This window comes from Pongo pygmaeus, chromosome 6, assembly GCF_028885625.2.
Source record: "Pongo pygmaeus isolate AG05252 chromosome 6, NHGRI_mPonPyg2-v2.0_pri, whole genome shotgun sequence".
NCBI classification, from domain to species: domain Eukaryota; kingdom Metazoa; phylum Chordata; class Mammalia; order Primates; family Hominidae; genus Pongo; species Pongo pygmaeus.
The window spans coordinates 101,555,395-101,578,243 of record NC_072379.2 but is presented as its reverse complement, the minus strand read 5'-3'; the positions used below and the strand labels follow the sequence as shown (position 1 = coordinate 101,578,243).

The 22,849-nt window shown below is 38.6% G+C and overlaps 2 protein-coding genes across 3 annotated transcripts in view; one reads left to right on the top strand and one right to left on the bottom strand.

Annotated features, from left to right (window-relative positions):
- DNAJC2 (DnaJ heat shock protein family (Hsp40) member C2) overlaps window positions 1-6,710 on the top strand; it is a 32,596-nt gene extending 25,886 nt beyond the window's left edge. Inside the window, exons 13-17 of the mRNA XM_054494984.2 lie at window positions 2,277-2,461; window positions 3,198-3,298; window positions 3,414-3,521; window positions 6,128-6,282; window positions 6,586-6,710. Of these exons, the coding sequence (XP_054350959.1) occupies window positions 2,277-2,461; window positions 3,198-3,298; window positions 3,414-3,521; window positions 6,128-6,282; window positions 6,586-6,660 (624 nt within the window). The 3' untranslated portion in view covers window positions 6,661-6,710. The remainder of the gene's footprint in view (window positions 1-2,276; window positions 2,462-3,197; window positions 3,299-3,413; window positions 3,522-6,127; window positions 6,283-6,585) is intronic.
- A 103-nt stretch (window positions 6,711-6,813) lies between these two features.
- On the bottom strand, window positions 6,814-21,645 carry PMPCB (peptidase, mitochondrial processing subunit beta). 2 transcript variants are annotated; one of them, XM_054494988.2, is made up of 13 exons: window positions 21,513-21,645; window positions 20,383-20,523; window positions 19,556-19,642; window positions 18,743-18,872; window positions 15,007-15,205; window positions 14,558-14,637; window positions 11,338-11,450; window positions 10,160-10,303; window positions 8,769-8,929; window positions 7,532-7,617; window positions 7,364-7,452; window positions 7,127-7,202; window positions 6,814-7,049 (listed from the first exon to the last, which is right to left on the bottom strand). In XM_054494988.2, the coding sequence occupies exons 1-13, from the start codon at window positions 21,609-21,611 to the stop codon at window positions 6,985-6,987; spliced, it is 1,470 nt and encodes a 489-aa protein (XP_054350963.1). In that variant the 5' UTR covers window positions 21,612-21,645; the 3' UTR covers window positions 6,814-6,984. The 2 variants fall into 2 exon arrangements, with proteins under 2 accessions (XP_054350963.1, XP_054350962.1); XM_054494987.2 differs by having other exon boundaries at window positions 6,814-7,202; window positions 21,513-21,639.
- Window positions 21,646-22,849: the final 1,204 nt, after the last annotated feature.

Sequence of the window (22,849 nt, the reverse complement as noted above, 5' to 3'; positions counted from 1 at the left end):
GGGGTGTCACCATATTGGTCAGGCTGGTCTTGAATTCTTGACCTTATGATCCGCCCGTGTCAGCTTCTCAAAGTGCTGGGATTATAGGTGTGAACCACCATGCCCAGCCTGTTTGTTTTTGTTTTTGTGTTTGTTTTTGAGACGGAGTCTCTCTCTGTCACCCAGGCTGGAGTGCAGGTGGGGTTACAGGTGTGTGCCACCATGCCCGGCTGATTTTTGTGTTTTTACTAGAGACAGGGTTTCGCTCTGTTGGCCAGGCTGGTCTCAAACTCCTGACCTCAAGTGATGCGTCCGCATTGGCCTCCCAAAGGATTATAGGCATGAGCCACCATGCCCAGCCTGTGTTTTGTTTATGTAGTAAGTGCTGTTGTTGATTTAAGTTGGATTTAATGTTTATGGTTTTTACCATGCTTAGTGTTTGATTTGTGGTATCGATCACAATCATAGCTTTTGCAAAATCATCATTAGAAAAAAATAATTGTTTTGATTATTCCTTGAATATTTTCATAGGGTAATAACATTTAGAACCAAAAGAGATCTTTGTTCTGTCTAGTCTATACCTTTTATTTTACAGATAAGAAAACAGGCCCAGAAATTCAATTCAGTTCAACAAGTATTAGTACCTACTATATATAGCACTATACCTAGGTTCTTTTGGAGAAATGCCTAATGCTATTGCACCACAAAGGACTTATGCTGAGAAGAACCTGAGAAGAACCTTAAGGACCAAAAGATGGAGAGCCCATAGTAAATGCGGTGTAGGATAGGAAGGGCCACAAGTTTTAGTGACCAGGGAAGGCTCAGTGTAGTTTGAACCAGCCTGAAAGGAAGGACAGAGTTAAAATGAAGGTCAGAAGAATACCACAAACTATAAAATAGAAGTATAAAGTATGGTTCAGCCTTGGCAACATGAACAAAATCTCTACTGAAAATACAAAAATTAACTGGCATGGTGTCCTGTACCTGTAGTCCCAACTTCTCAGGAGGCTGAGGTTAGAGGATTACCTGAGCCTGGGAGGTCACAGCTGCAGTGAGCTATGATCACGTTGGTGCACTCCAGCCTGGGCCAATAGAGCGACACTTTGTCTCAAAAAAATAGACCAAAAAAAAAAAAAGGGTAGAAAGTTATGGGGAAAAGGAGTGGGAAACAAAATCAGTTAGGAAAAGCAGAACCAATGATCAGGTTTTTAATACCTTGTTGACTAGTTTCCATTACTGCAAATCTTTGATTAACGGAAGGTTCAACATTGTACTACTAATCTGACGTTTGTGGATAAGGTGCATCAGATAGATGTAACTAGTTACAAGAATCTTACTTTAAGAACCTGCACTATGAGCGTGGTGGCTCATGCCTATAATCCCAGCACTTTGGGAGGCCAAGGCAGGCAGATCCCCTGAGGTCAGGAGTTCGAGACTAGCCTGGCCAACATGATGAAACCCCATCTCTGCTAAAAATACAAAAATTAGCTGGGCATGGTGGCAGGCACCTGTAATCCCAGCTACTTGGGAGGCTGAGGCAGGAGAATCACTTGAACCTAGGAGGCGGAGGTTGCAGTGAGCCGAAATCACACCACTGCACTCCGGCCTGGGCGACAGAGTGAGACTCCACCTCAAAAAAAAGAAAGAAAGAAAAAGAACCTGCACTATGAACGTGATGATGGGAATCAAAAAAATTTTTCAAGGTTAGCATTATTGGGACTTTACTGGTTCTAAGGGATTGAAAGGGAGAAATGAGCCAAAGATGATAGCAGCTGACAGAAGCAACAAGGGCAAATAAAGGTCTTCTTTTTTTACTTGTGCATGTTTGAAGGTAGTCTAGAAGGAACAATGTAAATGGTAGAGCTTCAGAATAAAATAGAGGCCATTTTGCTATGCCTTCACCTTTTGGTAGAGAATAAATGAGATTGTCTGCAGAAAGGGTGAATATGAGTTTAAAGAGAGGTTTGAAATGGCCTTGTGGATGAATAACTCAGTGACCCACAGACTTGTCAATTAGTGTCCAAGGCTAATGGAAGTCACGTGACATGAGTACTGGGAAAATCAGGCAGGCTGTGGGCAGTTCTTGGTCCCTCAGGCAGACCTATGCAGACTGGAAGCCAGAGCACGAAAAGCCAGAGTGAAAAGCTGGTGCTTCTTTTTGGGTTGGCCTGAGAGGAGTATGGGGTCAGAGTGAGAATGACATTGAGAGTTGAGGACCACAAAGACCTAGCCAGGAAGAAGGTGTAGAATAGCAATACAATATACTTTTAAGTCCCTGACTTATGATATTTGTGCAGATAGAAGAAATAAATGAGCAAATCAGAAAAGAGAAAGAGGAAGCTGAGGCTCGTATGCGACAAGCATCTAAGAACACAGAGAAATCAACTGGTGGAGGTGGAAATGGAAGTAAAAATTGGTCAGAAGATGATCTACAATTACTAATTAAAGCTGTGAATCTGTTCCCTGCTGGAACAAATTCAAGGTACTGGTTTTAATGAAACTTTTCTTCAACTCACGCTGGAGCCTGGAGATAATGTAGACAGACTCCAAATAGCAGCACTTATTATCACAGAAACTTGCAGAGATAAATTCTATGCCACAGTAGAAAAGTGTGAAAAGCGAGGTGCATTTTGAAGCTGTCAGTCTTACCCATTGCATCAGTACACATGCACATATACATATGACAGAATACTTGTTTCTCAGGAAATTGAAGATCATGAGAAAAGTCTTGACTTATGTTGGCTTACTCTGTCATGGCTTGTGCTAGGGATTAGGTTTTCTGTAGTTTTTCTTTTACAGTTTTGCTCTTTGTTTCTTCCCACCTCAAGCTGGAGCTTGAGTTTAACTCCCAAGAAAGCCCTAGAGATCCAGTGTCCCTAATTCTATAGATGAAACCGAGGCTGTTTTCAGAATGATTGATCTTCTGAAGAAATGTATTAAACTGGCAGTACACACAAATAAGTGGTTTTATTTATGTTGATTTGTACACAGAATCTGTAAGATGTATGGACTTAAAACCAAGATTATATAGTTGATTTAAACATAAGAAAAGCAAAAACCGTAGTCCAGGCAACAGGAATTTATAGTAGCAGCATACATAGACCACCAATTTGAGCTCATTCTGTACATACTATAACCTTTCTGCAGTAAAAATCTAATGGTTTTTGTTTTGTTTTTCCTTACTACTATTATATTATTGGTATAATATATCCTATCAGATGGGAAGTTATTGCTAATTACATGAACATACATTCTTCCTCTGGAGTCAAAAGAACTGCCAAAGATGTTATTGGCAAAGCAAAGAGTCTCCAAAAACTTGGTGAGTTTTGAGAAGTCCATTTGTTACTTTAAACACCTATTTTTAAAATAACTTATGCAATTTAATGAAAATTAAATGAGATGATGTTAAGCATTAAATTTTTTTCATTTCTCAGACCCTCATCAAAAAGATGACATAAATAAAAAGGCATTTGATAAGTTTAAAAAAGAACACGGAGTGGTACCTCAAGCAGACAACGCAACGCCTTCAGAACGATTTGAAGGTAAATTTTGCTTTTCTAAATGTAGAAAATGCTAGCCATGTATCTGTGCTGCTTGGATGTACAAGACTTAGGGTCTGTGTTCAGAATGATAGGGAAATAAAATGTTTAGCAGACTGGAAGCTGTAAGCAAATATTTCCAGGGCAAAGATTTACTTCACCTAACCATTAAAAATGGAGTTCTTCCATTTCAGATGCCATTAGAGAAGGGGGCTGTGTTTGTTTTGCTTATCAGGTTTTACAAATCAGTGTTAGAGGATATTATTGGGACTAAAGAATAGTGTTTTATCGGGATAATTGCTTGATTTTGAGAAATGTACTGTAATTATATAAGAAAATGTCCTTATGTTTAAGGAAAAACACAGAAGTGTTAAGGAATAAAGAGGCATCATGTCTGTAACTTATGGTTCAAAGTATGTCTGTACATACAGAGAAAGAATTAGCAAATATGAAAATGTTCACGTTTGGGGAATGTAGACAGAGTATACAGGGATTCTTTCTACTCCTCTAAAATTATTTCAAAATAAAAAGTTAAAAATTGTTAGGGTTCAAAACCAGCCTGGGAAACAAGACTCTCAAAAAAAAAAAAAAAAGTTAGGGTTTGATATTATCTTGGGTGTTCTAATTTGATTACTCTAGCCCAATGCTTTTCATATTACAAATCATGACCCATCGCTGGGTCATGAAGTCAATTTAGTGTCTTGAATAGAAAATGTGTTACACCCATTATATAGGTGGGTATACTTGTGAAACTCTTGATGATGTGTGTCTTTGTGTTTGGGATGTGATATAAATTTTTTTCTTGCTATGACAAGGTTTGAAAGCAGTTTATGTGGAAAAAAGTTCTTTCACTTCATGTTTTCTGAGCCATCAATCCTTTCTTAAACTAATCGCAGAAAGATGCTTTTGAATTAATAAGCTGTTTCTTCTGAGAGTCCCAGTTTTACCTATAGTCTTTAATCTTATTATCCCAAAATTTCAACTTAAAAATATGAGACTTACAGTGTTATATAGGGGAGGAAAATCATTGCAAAAATCAGGGGTGACTTGTTTGGCTGAGTTAGGCATTATTTCAGTTCTTTTAATAAAGGTAATTAACAAGGCAGGGTTTCAGAACACCTGAAAGACACTTCTAAAGGAGTTTATTCTCCTGAACCTTTATCTCCACAAAATACAACAGGTATTAGCACACTAGTCTCAGCTCTTTCTTAGGGGGACTTGTTTCCATGTTGGAGGGAGGTGGGCCCTGATATTTGTCCAGTCTGCTTTCTGTGGAGAGGTGACCCTGTGAAGGCAAGAGTGACTGGCAGTAGTGCTATGTGGGTATGACCCCTTTGCCTCTTTTATGGAAATGGGAAGGCTCCTTCCTCTTCAGTTGTACCATTAAACAGCAAGCTGGCACCATTTTTTGAATAGTGATTTCTCATAGTTTTGCAACAGTATGTTTATTTTGGTATTGTGAAGTAATTGGAGAACAGCAGGAAATACTGCCATGTCACTTCCATCTTTTTTCCAAGAGAGGAAATAAAACCTATGGTATTTAGGGCTTTAAACCAATACAAGGAAATTCAACAAAAGACTTCCCAGAACTTAAAAGCTACCTTCAAAAAAGCTTCTTAGGCACCTTAGGTACCTTCAAATATTATACAGATTCTCTGCTTTGTTTTGAATAGGTGGTGGTTTTGTTTTTTTGGGTTTTTTTTCCTTCTTTAATTGAGAAGGAACTTTGGTTTCTAGGCTTAAATTTGTAACAGATCTCACAAGCCGCAGTTTCTAGTAGTAGTCAGGCTACTGGTAGTATTAGTCTGTGTTGTCACTGCATAGTCTGAAATAACTAAATTGCCAGAAGTCCATTAACTTAACCAAATCAGCTTTCTATCACTTAACATTCTCCTTTTACCTACACAAGTGGACTGTGTAATACTTAACATCCTTAAGATATTTGTTTCTGACACACATCTTAGATGTTTTCTGAAACATACAAGGTTTAGTTGAAGAACCACAATTGCAGTTATTGAAGTGTTCAGCATCGGCTCCCAAGATTTTAGCAGATGTGATGAAGAGACCACCACACTACAACACAATCTAATCTCAGCTTGCCTCTCCAGCACTGGTACTTTGGGCACTTGGCTTAATTTTGCTAGGTTTCCTTCAGTGTAAAACAAGAATGGTTTCCAGGGTTTCTATCCAGCAAAAGTTTAACTGTGAGGAAGCTCTTTTACCTATCCTGTAAGGAAGTAGATTTATCAGAACTCTTAATGAACTGTGATTGTGTTTCTGAGTCCAAGAGTCCAACAGTACTATAAATTTAAATATGGCTTTCCAGTCTGGTGAGTATATTACATTGATTTTTAAGAGATAAACAGTACAAGGCAGATCTTTACTATTGTGTTTTAAAAGCCTTTGAGATTTTCTGGGATGTGAGACATCTGAAATTTTTTCTCTTATTAACACTCAGAGGGCTATATGTATCACTCATCTCTACAAGTTTATTTTCAAAATGACACATCCCAGATTGAAATGGGCACTTAGCGAACACTTGTGGACCACAAGACTTGTCTGGGAACATGTTCAAAGACAGTTTTCAAATAAAAATTTTTCTTAAACAGGTCCATACACAGACTTCACCCCTTGGACAACGGAAGAACAGAAGCTTTTGGAACAAGCTTTGAAAACATACCCAGTAAATACACCTGAAAGATGGGAAAAAATAGCAGAAGCGGTGCCTGGCAGGACAAAGAAGGACTGCATGAAACGATACAAGGTTGCAGACTTAAGAGTTTATAGATTGTTGTATTTTAAATTGTAACTTGGGTTATATAGCTCATATTTTATGTCTATTAAGTGGTTAATATAGTGCTTATTTCAATACCATTAGTTACGGGGCCAATATTATTAGGAAGAAATGAACCACCTTAGAAACTTTCTAGGCCCTGACAGATACTGAAATCAGTTTATTTAGTACTATCTATCTTAGTTGTTTGAATTCTTTACACCAAACACTAGATTAAAATGTCTGTTTTTAAATTCTGACAACTTCTTAAATCACACCTTTCTCCCTTACTAGGAACTTGTCGAGATGGTAAAAGCAAAGAAAGCTGCTCAAGAACAAGTGCTGAATGCCAGTAGAGCCAAGAAATGACAATCTTTGTTGTGTGTGCATTTTTATAATAAAACTGAAAATACTGTAAACATTTTCATTCTTAAAATTATACTCATGGTAATAATTTGAAAGTATGCTGCTTCCAACGTAATTTCTCAGAGAACAAAGACTGACCATTAATACAAAACAACCTTCAGAGGGGTAGTCTTTTTATCCTTTGAAAGTATGATACATTTCCAATCGTTTGAAAGTATGATACAGTATTTAATTCAAATTTCCAAATATATATACATGTTCATTTTTATTTTTTTCTAGATCTGTTTTATAAATACATGTGTTCAAACAATCTTGATTAGGAGCATTTTAATCACGAAGCCAACACATGTTACTGCAAATCTGTTTAAAATCTGGTAGTTGCTCAATGGGACCTAAGGATTAAAAAGAAGACAGTTAATTAAAAGTACTTGGCGAACTTTTTGCACAGAAGAAAAGAAGCCAGGCTTACCAACAGCAGCAATAGCTGGACTCCTATTATAAATATATTTGGTACATACTTCTCGAATTGTCTCAGCATTCACAGCCTGAAATACGGAAGACATTGTCATTCAGCTTTTTGTAGTAAAGACAAAGTCTATATACCTGGAACTTTTTAAAACTAAAGCAAGATGAAAGATACATATTCTCAGCTTTTGTAACAAGGATCTTTTTACACATGACCCAATACTAACTCAGGACTACTTACATCAATTCTTGCTTCAAGCTCAGGGATGGGAATCCTTCTATTATAGCATAACATTTGCCTACCAATATCCTCACAAATTGGAGTTGAGCCTGTTTAAAGAGAAGGAAAAATTAAGTATTGGAATATAGATCAACCATATGAAAACAGAACCTATGTCTTTATTTTTACCATCAAGCTGCAACAACATGTTTGTTTTCAGAAGATTTCTGGCTCGTGCGACCTCACTTTCAGTGACACTTGTACAGAGTCGCATCCTAAAAAACATTTGGAAAAACAGTAGTAGTTGGAAAATGTTGTATTTCATGAGTTAATGACCTAAGAATGATGCCATCGTCTACACACAATATACAGGTGATTACAATTTAATTCCAATGCTAAGCAAAAGCTAAAATGATTATTTTCCCCAGTATTAATTTCTCAAAAATGATACATAAACATGCTTAATTACACATTAGCAGACAATGGCTTAATACAAATGGGCTGATCACATTTTCAGAAATGCTATAAGCATCTTGAGACTTCATGAGTCCTCATCTGTTGGAGTCTGATCTGCTATGGGTTAAAAGTCAGTGGGTCATTCATTGGTTTCTGAAAACAATGAGTAGAGTCTAACTTAAATCTAATTTTTAACTTAATAATTACATCCTAGTTGACTAGATTTAGAAAGATGTAAGCCAATTAAGAGTAGTGGAAGAAAGGAACCAGAGCTGAATGTTTTCCAAGAAGCTGTGAGCCTTTCTGCCCATCTACTGACTCAATATACTTTGTTTTCTTTTAGCAGTGGCAACTTCAGATTTACTTTCCCTTCAACCAGATTACGTTCAGAGATATTTTCCAAACAACTTCTAGTTGGCTTTTAAACTTTTAGGATCATCTTTCTGAATTAACCTGCTTCTGAAAGATTAAAACTTTCAGCCAGGTGTGGTGGCTTACACCTTAATCCCAGCACTTTGGGAGGCTGAGAAGGGTGCATCTCCTGAGGTCAGGAGTTGAGGACCAGCCTGGCCAACATGGTGAAACCCCATCTCTACTAAAAATACAAAAAATTAGCCGGGCATGGTGGTGCACCTGTAATCCCAGCTATTCAGGAGGCCGAGGTGGAAGAATGGCTTGAACCTGGGAGGCAGAGGCTGCAGTGAGCCGAGATGGCGCAACTACACTCCAGCCTAGGCAACAGAGCAAGACCTCATCTCAAAAAAAAAAAAGTTCTATAGTATAAATCAGCTTCACATCTTGAGACTTAGGAAAAACCAACTGCAACCTTTAAAAACATGGCAACTCCTGTTTATCTAGGTCTCTTAATTAAAAGGTAAAATTACCATAGATCACCATAAAGTATAAATAAAAAACTAGTTTAAAACGAATTAAAGGCAAAATTTAAATTTACTTAAAGCTATTTTCTCACCATTCTTTTTGAACAACATGTAGCATGTCTGCAACAGTGGATGGTTCACAAACCATATACAGTCCCCATAATCCTGTATCTGTGTAGGAAGTGTTGAAAGACTGAAAGCTATGGCAAAGATTGCCATGACAAGTGAGCTGGGCCAGCTTGCTAGATAAATTCTGCGAGGAAAAAAAAATTCCAAGAGAATTTTAATTACACATGTCCAAAATACAGGAAAAAAAATGGAGTATGTGGAAAATAGTGAATATCCGTAGAGGCTAAGTTTCCTAGTTTTATTCAACATCTCAGTAGCGGAGTTAAAATTCAGTATGACTAAGAATTGTGCTTATTATCTCACTTACCCAGTGCACCCCCTGAAGAAATTCATGTTATAAAAGCAATGAATCCTTATAATTAATGTAATAGCTATACCTACTTCTAAAACTAGATTGCTATTATCAACCCAATTTCTAGGGCTCTTGGCTACATACGCTTAAAGATTCAAAGTTACATTGCATATGAAGCTTAAGATTATTTAGATGAAATGTATTTTGGAGAAATCTATGAGTAAAGACAAATCTATACAATGTGTTTTGAAATAATTCCAACTTACAAAAAAGTTGCAAAAACAGTACAGAGAATTTCCTTTATCCAGATTCCCTGTTATTTTACCATGTTTCCTTTATTCTCTTTATACAAGTTTTTTCAACTGAGTATTAGATGTGATGCTTCTTGCCCCAAATACTTTAGTATGTACTTGTGAAAAACAAGGAAAATTAATTTTCTTACATCACCTTGGTATAGTTCCTCAGTATCTGTGGAGAATTAGTTCCCAGATCCCTGTGGATACCAAAATCCACAGATGCTAGAGCCCTCATGTAATATGGTATATGTAATATTTGCATATAAGCACATTCTCACTTTCTCCTGTATACTTTAAATCATCTCTAGGTAAATACCCAATCCATGTAAATGCTATGTAAATAGTTGTTATACTACATTGTTTAGGAAGTGACCAAAAAAAAAGTCCATACATGTTTAGTACAGATGCAACCATCCATTTGTTCCCCAAAATTTTCCACCTATGGTTTGTTGAATCCATGGATATGGAACCCACAGATATAGAGGGCCTACTGACTATTCAAATTAGGATATTAACATTGATATAGTACTTCTAGCTAATTCTTCTGTCCTTATTCAAATTTTGCCACTAATAAACTTTGTGGCAAAGAAAAAAACAAACTTTTTCTGGCCCACATGCAATCCAGGATCAGTTTATATTTTTAAGTCAGAATTCACAGTACAAGGCTCTATTCTGCCACTTTAAAAAAGGATTCTTACAAAGAACTTATATTTCAGAAAACATAATCTTCCATCTGTTATGGAAAATTTCTTTTAAAATCACTTACCATTCCTCCCCCAAAAGAGCGATCCCAGTTGCCAATCAGTGTGTTTGCAACCATGAGACAGATTGTATCTGGATGTGCCCAACCAACAGCTTCAACAGCTATTGCAAGGTGCGCCAAAGGCATCTTGTCATCCCTCACACGAATCTAGTTAAGATAAAGCAGGAGGACCTCTAGTTAAGATTAACATTATATAACATGCTTATTAACAAGAAAAAAAATCACCAGTCCCATTAATTGCAAAGTTAAAATGCACACCAGGATTCTACTTTGATTTTTTAACTATCAGGCCTCATTACATTGTTGAGTTTAATCTAGAAGAATTTAGATTAAATTAAGGAAAAATTACTTTTCCCAAAGCATTTTACTACAGACAGGCACCACATGGTTTACCTGGTCAAAAAGGGTTGCATCATTTCACTGGTAGAAATCAACCCTTTATGTTTGTCAATCTGAATTTTTCTTTTTCTTTCTTTTTTTTAAGACAGAGTCTCACTCTGTCGCCCAGGCTGGAGTGCAGTGGCGCCATCTCGGCTCACTGCAACCTCTGCCTCCCAGGTTCAAGCAATTTTGCCTCAGCCTCCCAAGTAGCTGGGACTACAGGCATGCACCACCATGCCCAGCTAATTTTTGTATTTTTAGTAGAGACGGAGTTTCACCATGTTTGAGCATCATCCTTAACATGGCAAACCAAGCCGCTAGTGGGGCTTAAAGCTAGTTGATAACTAGTAGATTCCCTGCACGTTCTGGCTCTAAGAGTTACTACCCTCCTCCCAAAACATACTGTGGGCAAAACTGAGCCAAGAGTAAACCTGAAGTGAAAGTCAAAATATGGAGTTTAAAAGATTACTTCTAGATATTACAATATGTAAATTGGCATAGTGCCAAAGAAAAAGCACAAAAAGACCAAATTATAAACTGCTCTTAAAACTTTGCTTCCTTTCAGACTAAAATGGAGAAATTTAAAAACAAAAAAAAAAACCCCTTGCTTCCTTAGGAAAGAAAAATACGTGGTTAAACAATACGACAAGGAAGGAATGTAAGCAAATGAGTACATCCTCTTCCCTTTTCCTATTATTCCATTCTATTCCTACTGGAAATATGCACATTTTGTTTACTTATGTGTAAATACAACACAAGGAATCCAAAAGGCTAAATACTAGCTGAGAGGCTTGCCCTACCTCACTTCCTGTGAATTTGCAGGGAGGCAGAGCTGGTATTTCTCCTTTGTGTGTGCATAAAGAGTCACCGAAATGAAACTTTGCTAAGTCAAGCAATTCATCATGGGAAACACCTAAATTGAAAGAAAATATTTTCACATGTATCTAGCAGCAATATAGTTTACAATAAACCCTAGGTGGTATAATGTGATGTACATTACACATGAACTGTCTACACTCACTAAAAGCCATTATTTAAGAGTAAGCTCACATAGCACACCTATTTCCTTGGTGTTACAAAGCTTGAGGTTGCACAGCTTTCTCATTTTGTAGAGCAAATGACAGTTTTCATCAACAGACCAGTGGATTCACAGCTAAGAAGAAGACAACTTGAAAACTCCACTTTTTACAAAATCATGTTCTATTAAATTATAAAAACTTCTGGGATCCAAACTAGCAAAAAATGCCACTTTTCAAAAAAAAAAAAAAAATTTTTTTAGTGGAAAATGCAAATATGGGCTCTATCTAATTTTTAAAAAGCTGGAGCTGGGCATGGTGGCTCACGCCTATAATCCCAGTACTTTAGGAGGCTGAGGTGGGAGGATCATTTGAATTCAGGAGTTCAAGACCAGCCTGGACAACATAGCAAGACTCTGTCTCAATAAAATAAATTTAAAAAGCTGGGTGCCATGGCTCACACCTGTAATCCCAGCACTTTGGGAAGTCGAGGTGGGCAGGTCACTTGAGATCAGGAGTTCAAGACCAGCCTGGCCAATATGGTAAAACCCTGTCTCTACTAAAAATACAAAAATTAGCTGGGCATGGTAGCAGGTGCCTGTAATAATCCCAGCTATTCAGGAGGCTGAGGCAGGATAATTGCTTGAACCTAGGAGGCAGAGGTTGCAGTGAGCTGAGATCACACCACTGCACTCCAACTTGGGTGACAGAGCAAGACTCTGTGTCTAAAATAAAATTAAATAAATAAATAAAGCTGGATACACAGATATACTTTATTCTCCACGCTCTGCTATCAGAACTCAGGAACAGGGCCCGGTACGGTGGCTCACGCCTGTAATCCCAACACTTTGGGAGGCCGAGGCAGGCGATCACCTGAGATCAGAGGTAGACCATCCTGACCAACATGGAGAAACCCCATCCCTACTAAAAATACAAAATTAGTCGAGTGTGGTGGCGCATGCCTGTAATCCCAGCTACTTGGGAGGCTAAGGCAAGAGAATCAGTTGAATCCGGGAGGCGGAGTTTACGGTGAGCCAAGATGATGCCATTGCACTCCAGCCTGGGCAACAAGAGCAAAACTCCATCTCAAAAAAAAAAAAAAAAAAAAAAAAAATAACTCAGGAACAAAACAGTGTCATCTAAATTTCTGAATACATCAATAGGTATCCAAATGCAAAATCTCAGGAATTACTTAGACTCTATATCCCTTACTTGAGACCCAAATTAAGATTCTTTAACTTAATTTATAATTAAAACGTTAAATTATAATTTTATAATAAATGAAGCTAGGATACAAAAAACTATTTGGCAAATAAAAGCTACACATCCTGAAGATTAACCTAGAAGAGATAAATGGTAGCCAAGACATAATTCAGAGGTCAGCAGAAACTTAAAACTGGCCTATTTCATTGAATTTAAGATGCAATCATTTATAAGGCACATCACTTATGCAGTATTTAAAATGAATACTAATTAATCTATAAGCCATTAAACTAAAGATATCTCAACTTTAGCTACGTCAAAATGAACCCATGAACCAAAGTAAAACTCATTTTGTCCATATGCCACCAACAATAGCAGAGAGGTCCCAGAAAGCTTGGTTGTTAAGGACCCATCTAACAAGTCTCCTGTCCCATTTCCAAGGCAGTTTCAAACACTTAAGCCCAAGTCTGCAAGAGCCAATTTAGAAACAATGTTACTCAAGAGAATTTCAGAGTGCACTTCCTGCCATGTACAATGAAGGTAGCTACAATGAATAACATGTTTGATGTTTAATGTTTTCATCTTCTCCATTACCCCCCAGGTAATTAGCTCAGAAATCAATCCAGAGAAACTAGAATTTTTAAATTATAATTTCTAAAAAGAAAAAAATTTACAACATGAAAGAACGCTTCGCTTTGCTCTAATATTAAAAAATACAAAGAAATGAAAACTGGAGACCAGGTGCAGTGGGTCACGCCTGTAATCCCCAAGCTTTGGGAGGCCAAGGTGGAAGGATAACTTGAGCTCAGGAGTTCGAAACCAGCCTGGGCAACATAGTTAAGAATCCATCTCTATTTCTATAAATATATTTTAAAAAGAAAAAAAACAACTGGAAACCAATTAAAATGTACTGCTGCCTAGATTCAGACTGCCAGGAAATCTGGCAATATCTGTTGTCAATTTTTGTTTTTTCATTCACTGGCTTCAAACGTGACCTCAAGGAAACCTTCTAAAGTCACCTGCATGTTTGGATTCCCATTCAACATTCTCATAGCTCCCTATGTGCTTCTCCTTCCCAAAAATTAGATCTATTAAATGAATGATTGAACGAATCAAAGAATGAACGTACCCATTCCATGCTTGAACAAGGACGAAGTTGGTTCTCAAGAAATAATTTAAAATCTCAAGAAATTCTCAAAGTACGGAACACTATCTTCCAACTCTCTCCCAGTTCACTCCTTTGCCCTTTTCTTGCACGTTCTACTATGTACACTTATGTAATTAAGTCCTTCTATAAATAAAAACTTTTTTTTTTTTTTTTTTTTTGAGACAGTCTCACTCTGTCTCCCAGGCTGGAGTGAAGTGGTGCAATCTTGGCTCACTGTAAGCTCCGCCTCCCGGGTTCAAGCGATTCTCCTACCTCAGCCTCCCGAGTAGCTGGGACCACAGGCGCATGTCACCACGCCCGGCTACTTTTTGTATTTTTAGTAGAGATGGGGTTTCACCATATTAGTCAGGCTGGTCTTGAACTCCTGACCTCGTGATCCGCCCACCTCGGCCTCCCAAAGTGCTGGGATTACAGGCGTGAGCCACCAGGCCTGGCCTAAATGAAACCTACTTTAAAAAAAAATAGAGGCAAAGTCTGGTTCCAGTGTTCCACATTCCCCTTAGACAATATCAAGTACAGTTATTTGCTATGTAAATAAAAATTCTTAGGATATCTCCCAACAGGATCAAACTAATAAGCATACCACTCCAACAACTGTGTTTAAAACATCTGTAGAAATTTAAATTGACTAACCTCCAGCAGCAGCAAGCACTATTCTTGGCCCCTTATAATGTGTGGTTATATAATCCACTAAGTCCTTACGACTTATAGATCTGTAAATGAAGTAAAACAATTTTTAAAGGAAACCAAAAAAAAACAGATCTTCACGTAATATACCTGAAATCAAATTGGACCATAACTGTATCCTAAAATGCAGTCAGAAATAGGATATAGGCAACACATCGAAGAACTTCAACTTTTTTACATCGAGGAAAAAATACACCATTACTGGTTTATTCCCGAAGTACCTATGAACTCACGTGCTTGGGAGCTAGGTGGGACTAAAATATAGCTAACTACAATTTCACTTAGATTACCAGGGGGAAAATTACTTTTTGAAACATACTTTTTGAAAGTCTGTAAATGTTAATTTTCAAAATTCATAAATTCCCTTATATACCAAGAAATTCTGTTACACCTACTTGATATTTTCAGTTGGTCCCAAAATTGTCCGTCCAAGTGCAGTATTTTGATAAGCTGTGGCATGAAGATAATCAAAAACAACTTCTTGTAAATTGGTTTCAACTTCCTGCATCTCTCTAAGGATTACTCCACGCTCACGTTCAATCTCTGCTTCTCCCAATGTGCTGTTTTGTATTATATCAGCAAGAATTTCTACAGCTAATTGAAAATAAAATATAAGAAAAAGCACCAGCAATCTTAACTTTCACTATTAAAATCTATTAAGCCAAAATCAGAAATCATGACACTGACCCATCACTCAATACTAAATGATTAGCCTAGGAGAAAAACATCAGATATACTTAAGAGGACAAAATTAAAATGTAACATATAAACCCCTATAGTACAAAAGATTTTTTCCTTGGGGAAAAAGTATAAATTTGCCATCACCTTGTAATGACTCTACCTACTTAAAAAATACTATGGAAATTTGCATATTAATAGATTGTTCTATATGAAAATTACAAAGTTATATATATTAGTCTGAAAATACCTAGCTAGCAATGTACAGAGGGTTCATATCACCCAAGTATTTACTATGCAAGTTCCCACAGCAATGACAGTGCTATGTTAAGAAGCAAAGAACTGGTCAGGCACGGTGGCTCACACCTATATAATCCCAGCACTTTGAGAGGCTAATATGGGCTTGAGCCCAGGAGTTTGAGACCAACCTGGGGAACATGCCAAAATCCTGTCTCTACAAAAAATACAAAAATTAGCTGTGTGTGGTGGCATGTGCCCATAGTCCCTGCTACTCGGGAGACTGAGATGGGAGGATGGGTGGAGCTCGGGAGGCAAAGGTTGCAGTGAGCTGCAATTGCGCCACTGCACTCTCGCCTGGGCAACAGAGAAAAGAATCCTTATAATCTAAAATATGCCCCAAATGAATCACAGAATTGTGTGTTCTCAAACCCTAATTTGCAAAAACCCAAAAGTGAAGTGGAAAATGTCCTATTAGGCCATTAAGCAATTTTATCAGAAAAAGCGCATACTTCTCCAAAAAAAAACTGTGCTTCATTCTTCAAGAATTAGTACATGGTTGCAATCATAAATCTAAATTTCATTAATACAATTAATGTTATAAAATAAACTTACAATCTTAAGTTTCTTTTTTTTCCCCTAAGGGACAAGGTCTCATTATGCTGCCCAGACTGGACTCAAATTCCTGGGCTCAAACAATCCTCCTGCCTCAGCTTCCTCCAAGTAGCCAGGACTAAAGGCATGTACTACCATGTCTGGTTTAGGTTTCATTTTTTACTCTACTATAAACTGTTGTTCCTTGTTTTAATTAAGTTCACTTTAAGGAGCACTGTCTCAAAACTGATTATGTTCAAATATTAAGAACATGACAGAACAAACTATTATAGTAAGCTGTGGCTGAGATCATGACCAAAAGGAAAAAATTATCTGTAAAACCAAATAAAACCCATCTGTCCAGATGAGAGAACACAGTCCAGTAAAATGGGTGAGAAAGAGCCTATAGACAAATGGAAGGACAAGAATTCCTGTGTGAAAATCCTCCTTTATGTGGGATTGGTGGTCAACACTGGTAGTTTCCAAAGGTGGGGAGGGGGGCTTCTATTTCCCAGTCTGTTTTAATCTGAATCTTTTTTTAAAAATGTATATTTAATATATGTTAGTATAGCAGCACATGTATTTAACTTACAAGTATACATACATTAAGGATATATGATCAACTTTCTTACCAATAAAAGTAAGTGATCATCATGCACACGTATGTTTGCTGCAGCACTATTCACAAGAGCAAAGACTTGGAACCAACCCAAATGTCCATCAATGATAGACTGGATTAAGAAAATGTGACACATATACACCATGGAATACTATGCAGCCATAAAAAAGGATGAGTTCATGTCCTTTGTAGGGACATAGATGAAGCTAGAAACCATCATTCTGAGCAAATTATCACAAGGACAGAAAACCAAACACTGCATGTTCTCACTCATAGGTGGGAAGTGAACAATGAGAACACTTGGACACGGGGTGGGAACATCACACACCGGAGCCTGTCATGGGGTGGTGGGAGCAGGGAGGGATAGCACTAGGAGATATACCTAATGTAAATGACGAGTTAACGGGTGCAGCACACCAACACGGCACATGTATACATATGTAACAAACCTGCACATTGTACACATGTACCCTAGAACTTAAAGTATAATAATAAAAAACAAAAATAAAAATAAAAGAATAAGTGATCATAAAAACCTGGAGACCATTAGTCTAAACATCTAATTATTACTTCATATACCAGGCTTCACACCCAGGGTGAAGGGTGAAAAACTCCAAATAAATCCCCAAAGTTGGAGCTGCTTCAGAGAGCACTTCCATTTTGTATTCCTCAGGGAGAGCCCCTCTGTTTTTCCACTGCCACTAACAGAGGCTCTGTCCTTCCCAGCTAGATGCCAGGAGAAAAGGGGGGGAAAAAGTCTTTGAACTTCACCCTTCCTTTTTCTGTTTCTCCTTTTTGCCTTCCCTGTTGTTCTGTGTAAATAAAGGAAGAAACTAGGCTGGAATGAACAACTCTTTAAAGAAGCTTGGCCTAGCCCTATGTTCTTGGTCCCTAATTAGTCCTGGAACAAAAACTGTCTCTATTGATTTTGTTATTCAAACCAACACATCCTCCATCGTTGCTGTCATTTTTGTTTTAATGCAAAAGTTAGGGTATCATATTAAGTATTTCAGTTATTTATAGGTGATAGATTTCTTATTTTATTGTTTTGACAAAGCAAATGAATCTGGTAAAAAGACACGCACTTGAGTCCACAGTAAGCCACCTGATAGCTATGTAATCCTGGGCAAGTCAGAGTCTGGGCTTCAATTTCCACAACTGCAAGGTGGAAACACCTATGCAGATCAAATGGATAATATATACACAAAAGTACTTGTGTTAAGTGCCATTTAAACATTATTAATGAAAGTCTATTAGGAATCCAAAATTGCAAAGTACTAACTACAACTACAGAAGGACCTTAAAGGTTAAAAATTTCACTAATGGCCATGCATAGTGGCTCACACCTATAATCCCAGCACTTTGGGAGGCCGAGGAGGGGGTGGGTCACTTGAGGTCACGAGTTCAAGTCCAGCCTGGCCAACATGGTAAAACCCATCTCTACTAAAAATATAAAAACTAGCCAGCTACGGTGGCGGGAGCCTATAATCCCAGCTACTCAGGAGGCTGAGGCAGGAGAATCACTTGAACCCAGGAGGCAGAGGTTGTAGTGAGCCAAGATCACACCACTGCACTCCAGCCTGGGTGACAGAGCAAGACACTCTCTCTAAACAAAAATAATGATTTTACCAATTAGTTCTAAAACTGCTAAATTTTGTTGTTAATTCTTCCATTGGGAAATGTTTTGTGTAATAACTTTTAAGAGAGTCAAAACAGTCTACAAACATGGTAACTAACAAACTGCTGTCCTGTCAAAATATTTTATTCCCACCAAATAATCTCTATTTTATTGCTACATATTAAGAAAAACAATCATCCATAATCTTACTATTTGTCATATTTAGAAAAAAAATAAGATCAGCTGTACCCTCACCCAGAATTCAGTTTCGCTTTTTCACATTTCTGGAACTTACTCTTTTACAACAGACATAATAAAAATAGTACTAAATAATTTCTGATTCTCATGAAAATTATATTATCTGCTGTATAAATAATAACAATACCTCTTGGCAAGTCTTTAGAGAATGCTTTGGCATAGTATACAGTCTGCTCTCTGGAGGTATAGGCATTGAGATGAGCACCCATATTTTCAATCTCAAGTTCCAGATCTAATTGGGATCTCTTCTTGGTGCCCTTGAAATAAAAGAAAAACAAATTATGCCACCTCCCTTTATCCTTCATCTATTCTAAATACTTCAGATAATGAATATGGAGGACATAAGTTCGTCTCATGCAGGGTCAAATTTGGTTCCTAAAGTACATCAGGTAGGGTATGATGGCTCACACCTGTAACCCCGGCACTTTGAGAAGCTGAGGCAGGCAGATTGAGCCCAAGAGATCGAGACCAACCTGACCAACATGGCAAAACCCTATCTCTACGAAAAAAAAAACTATATATATATAAATATAAATTATCTGTGTGTGGTGGCATGCACCTACAGTCCCAGCTACTCCAGAAGTAAATGTGGGAGGATGGCTTGAGCCTAGGAGGCGGAGGTTGCAGTAAGCAGATTGTGTCACCGCACTCCAGCCTAGGCAACAGAGCCAGATGCTATCTCAAAAAAAATTAAATAAAAAAAAAAAGGTACATCAGGCTTCAGAAATGGTATACATTCAGATGACTCCTGCATCCCAAGAGAAAGTTTTCATTTCAGCTTTACAAAGCAATTATCAGTACTTATTTTAGATACTGTCCTGGAAAAATAAACATAAAACATGCTATACTACTGAAAGAGCTCTCCCTGCCTCTAAAGAATGAGACTTTGTGCTTACTATCTCTTAAAGAGAGTGCATTTTTGTAAAGTCTTACAACTCGCCTTGAAAGCCATATGCTCCAGAAAGTGTGCTGTTCCATTGTTCTTCTCATTTTCATATCTACTTCCAGCATCAATCCAGAGTCCAACCTTAATGCAATCAAAGAACAATTAAATAAATCCATTTTATTTATTTGAGGTTGGGGGGAACAGTCTCCTTCCTTTTTCTGACAAATGCTTTCTGGTCTTAACACTAAGATTTTCTTGACCTGAGTGAATTGATAGTTCATTCCTGTGAACTATGAGATTTAAAAATTTTGATCAGGATACTGCTGGGTGCTACAAGTATCTACCTGCCACCTTCACTGAGGATTCTTTGCCCAACTCATTAATCCAGCCAATTAATAACTGTAGTATCAAGAACATCAGAGACTGTCAGAAAACTTCGGTTGAAATCCTGGCTCTGTCATGTATTAGCTGAGTTATCTGAACAAAACCATTTAACTTCTCTCACTTCCTTAACTATAAAACAGGTGTGAGGACGCCCACTACAAACAATTGCTTTTTAGCAAATAAGACATCAGTAAAAACACCTGGCAGAGTAGCCCTGCAAATATATCTCTTTCATTATTATCAATACTACTGACAATAAATAACCAATAATAAGCTACAAGAACAAGATGCAGACAATGCAACAGGACACATATACACCCTGTAACTAAGTACCACTGGAAGAAAAGGTTCACAACTCATGGAAATCTGTCAAGGCAAAATAACTGCCACCAGCAGTTATTTTGAACCACCAGCCAACGAAAAAGCTAAAGATTAAAATCGACAATTTGCTACGCTAAATGAAGAATCACTTAGAGAAGGTTGCCTGAGTCACTTACTGTGCATGTTGAGAGCCCAGAGTCTTCCGAAGCCACTCTGAGTCCGCTTTCTAAACATGTTACTCTTGTTTCAGGAACATTCAGAACAACTTGGGTAGCAGCCTGTGTACTTCTTAATCTGTTCTCTCCAAAATATGATGACTGGTTGGGGGTAGGAAAACACATTACTAATCTGATATTAAATGTTGCTTTTAAAACCAAATATATTTTAAATAGGCTGTCTCTATAAAAGAATCTTTCTTCTTGAATTTTGGTTCCACTGGGATCTCTGCCTGGCCTAGAAACATCTGTCACCAGCCACTGTCCTAAAGCCAGCAACGTGATTATAAACATGCCCTTCCCTCAGGAAGATGAGCAGTTATTATCATTACCCAGAGAGAAATTGACTTTATTTCACTACCTCTTCTAGAAATGTTTTATATTCATTACGGAGAAAACAAGCAGGGAAAAAAAAAAGAGAGGGAAAAGATGTAAAACTACCTACACACAAGACAGAACTGACACTCGGGTTTTCATTGTTCAAGAAAAGCAACAGGGTTTGGAAATGGTTTAAAAAAAAAAAAAGAGAGGATAGGAAGATGGGCCGATGTTCAAAATGCAAATGACTGGCTTTTCGGCCAGGAACTATTCGCCTTTCAGCAGTTTTTCTTTGCCCTTATACAAAAGTCTCACATCCCTTTGCTGAAAGTCAGAGACTCTCTCATGAGAAAAATGCAAATACATAAAAAATTTTACTTCATTGATGTCCAGGTTCGCGGGAAGCCCAGCTGAGGACGAAGTTCAGTCTTAGGCAAAAACAGAACTCTGGAGCGGTACCCATTTCACTTTTTAGTTTTCCCCAATTTGCAAGCACTACGTTTTTAGTGGTCAAACACGCACTCCTCAGTAGCTGGCGGGAGGAGCCGAAAACCAGGGTCATCCCACACGTCACTAGCAGGTCTCCCGGCGGGTGGCCACAAGCCAGACACCCCCGGCCAGTTCAGCAGCCCCAGGCCGCCAGGCGCCCGGCGGGTCCGGGTCGAGGAGGCCCTGCCCGACCCACTGTTCGGATCTGTGGCGCCGACTCTCACGTGCGCTGCGCCGGGTCTGGCGAGATCTCGAGGCCAGGGCCGGCCCGGAGGGAAGCTCACCCGTCCCGCAGCGCCTCGGATTAGGAGACTCTCGCTGAAACCCCAGAGCCGCCGCCGCGCCGCGGGTAACAACACCACTCGAGCCGCCGCAGCCGCCATTTCTGCTAGAAGGAAGTTAGAGGATGAAGGATGTACTTCCGGGGTCGCGACCTGAGGTCCCAGAGCAGGGAAGCGGGCTCCACCTTGTGGCCGTAATGGGAATGACACGCCTCGAAGCGGTCGTGAAAGCAATCAGGGCTCGAACATGATGCTGAGCGGTCTTTACCAAATGAGTTGGGGAATCTGTAGAAGCCCCTGTATCATCAGTTATTTTATCGATCGCCTACTAAGTGCAAGGCACAAATGCGGTGGAATGAAAGATAACCTGATGCAATATATCTCACTGGTGGATGGAATTGATTGAAAACAGTGGAATAATATTCATAAGTCACTGCCTTTAAAGGAAAAGTCTAGTGGGAGAGACAGATGCCGTGAGGGGAGGAAAAGATGTATCCGTGTTGACCACTATCCACTCTTCGAACCTCTACAATATGGCTCATCTCATTCCATAGAAATTGCCCTTGGTAAGGTCACTAATTGCTAAAAGTTGGACACTTTACAGACTTATGTTACAGTCCTGTTGGAGGATTTGACATTGTTTGCTTCTCTGAAATTCTCTTTTCTCAATATATTCTAGAGCTCCACCTCCTCATAGTTCCCTCTGCACCTTCTTGGACTCCTCTTTATTCACAGATCTGTTTTTTGTTTTTGTTTTTGAGATGGAGTTTCACTCTTGTTGCCCAGGCTGGAGTGCAGTGGTGCAATCTCAGCTCCCTGCAACCTCTGCCTCCCAGGTTCAAGCAATTCTCCTGCCTCAGCCGCCCAAGTAGCTGGGATTACAGGCGTGCGCCACCACGCCTGGCTACTTTGTATTTTTAGTAGAGATGGGGTTTCACCATATTGGTCAGGCTGGTTTCGAACTCCTAACCTCAGGTAATCTGCCCACCTCCACCTCCCAAAGTGCTAGGATTACAGGCGTGAGCCACTGCACCCAGCCCACAGATCTCTCAAGGAACTAAAAATTGCAAATGCTTTTCTAACTCAGGTAGATGTTATTGTGCTCATTTTGCAATTAAGACACTGAAGTCAAATAACTTGCCCCAGGTTACCCTGCTAGTAATAGGTTAATCCCAAAGACTGTGCTGTGAAACACTACATTTTGCCCTAAAAGCTGGTGTTTGCCAGGACTCTAAGCCTCTTCTACTGAACATTCTCCCTCTGGGCTTTTCCCTCCACTTCAGGACCTATCTGCCCAACCCAGGCCTTTCTCTTGAGTTCCAGCCCACTTAACCATCAAC

Bases quoted from the DNA above. Each gene is read 5' to 3' on its own strand.
- PMPCB (XM_054494987.2), bottom strand. From the start codon at position 21,611: ATGGCGGCTGCGGCGGCTCGAGTGGTGTTGTTACCCGCGGCGCGGCGG. The intron at 14,638-15,006 runs GTAGGTGTAACA...CTTCATTTACAG, and splicing joins GGACCAACTGAAAATATCAA to ATCTATAAGTCGTAAGGACT. The intron at 7,618-8,768 runs GTGAGAAAATAG...AATGTTTTTTAG, and splicing joins CATGTTGTTCAAAAAGAATG to GATGCGACTCTGTACAAGTG.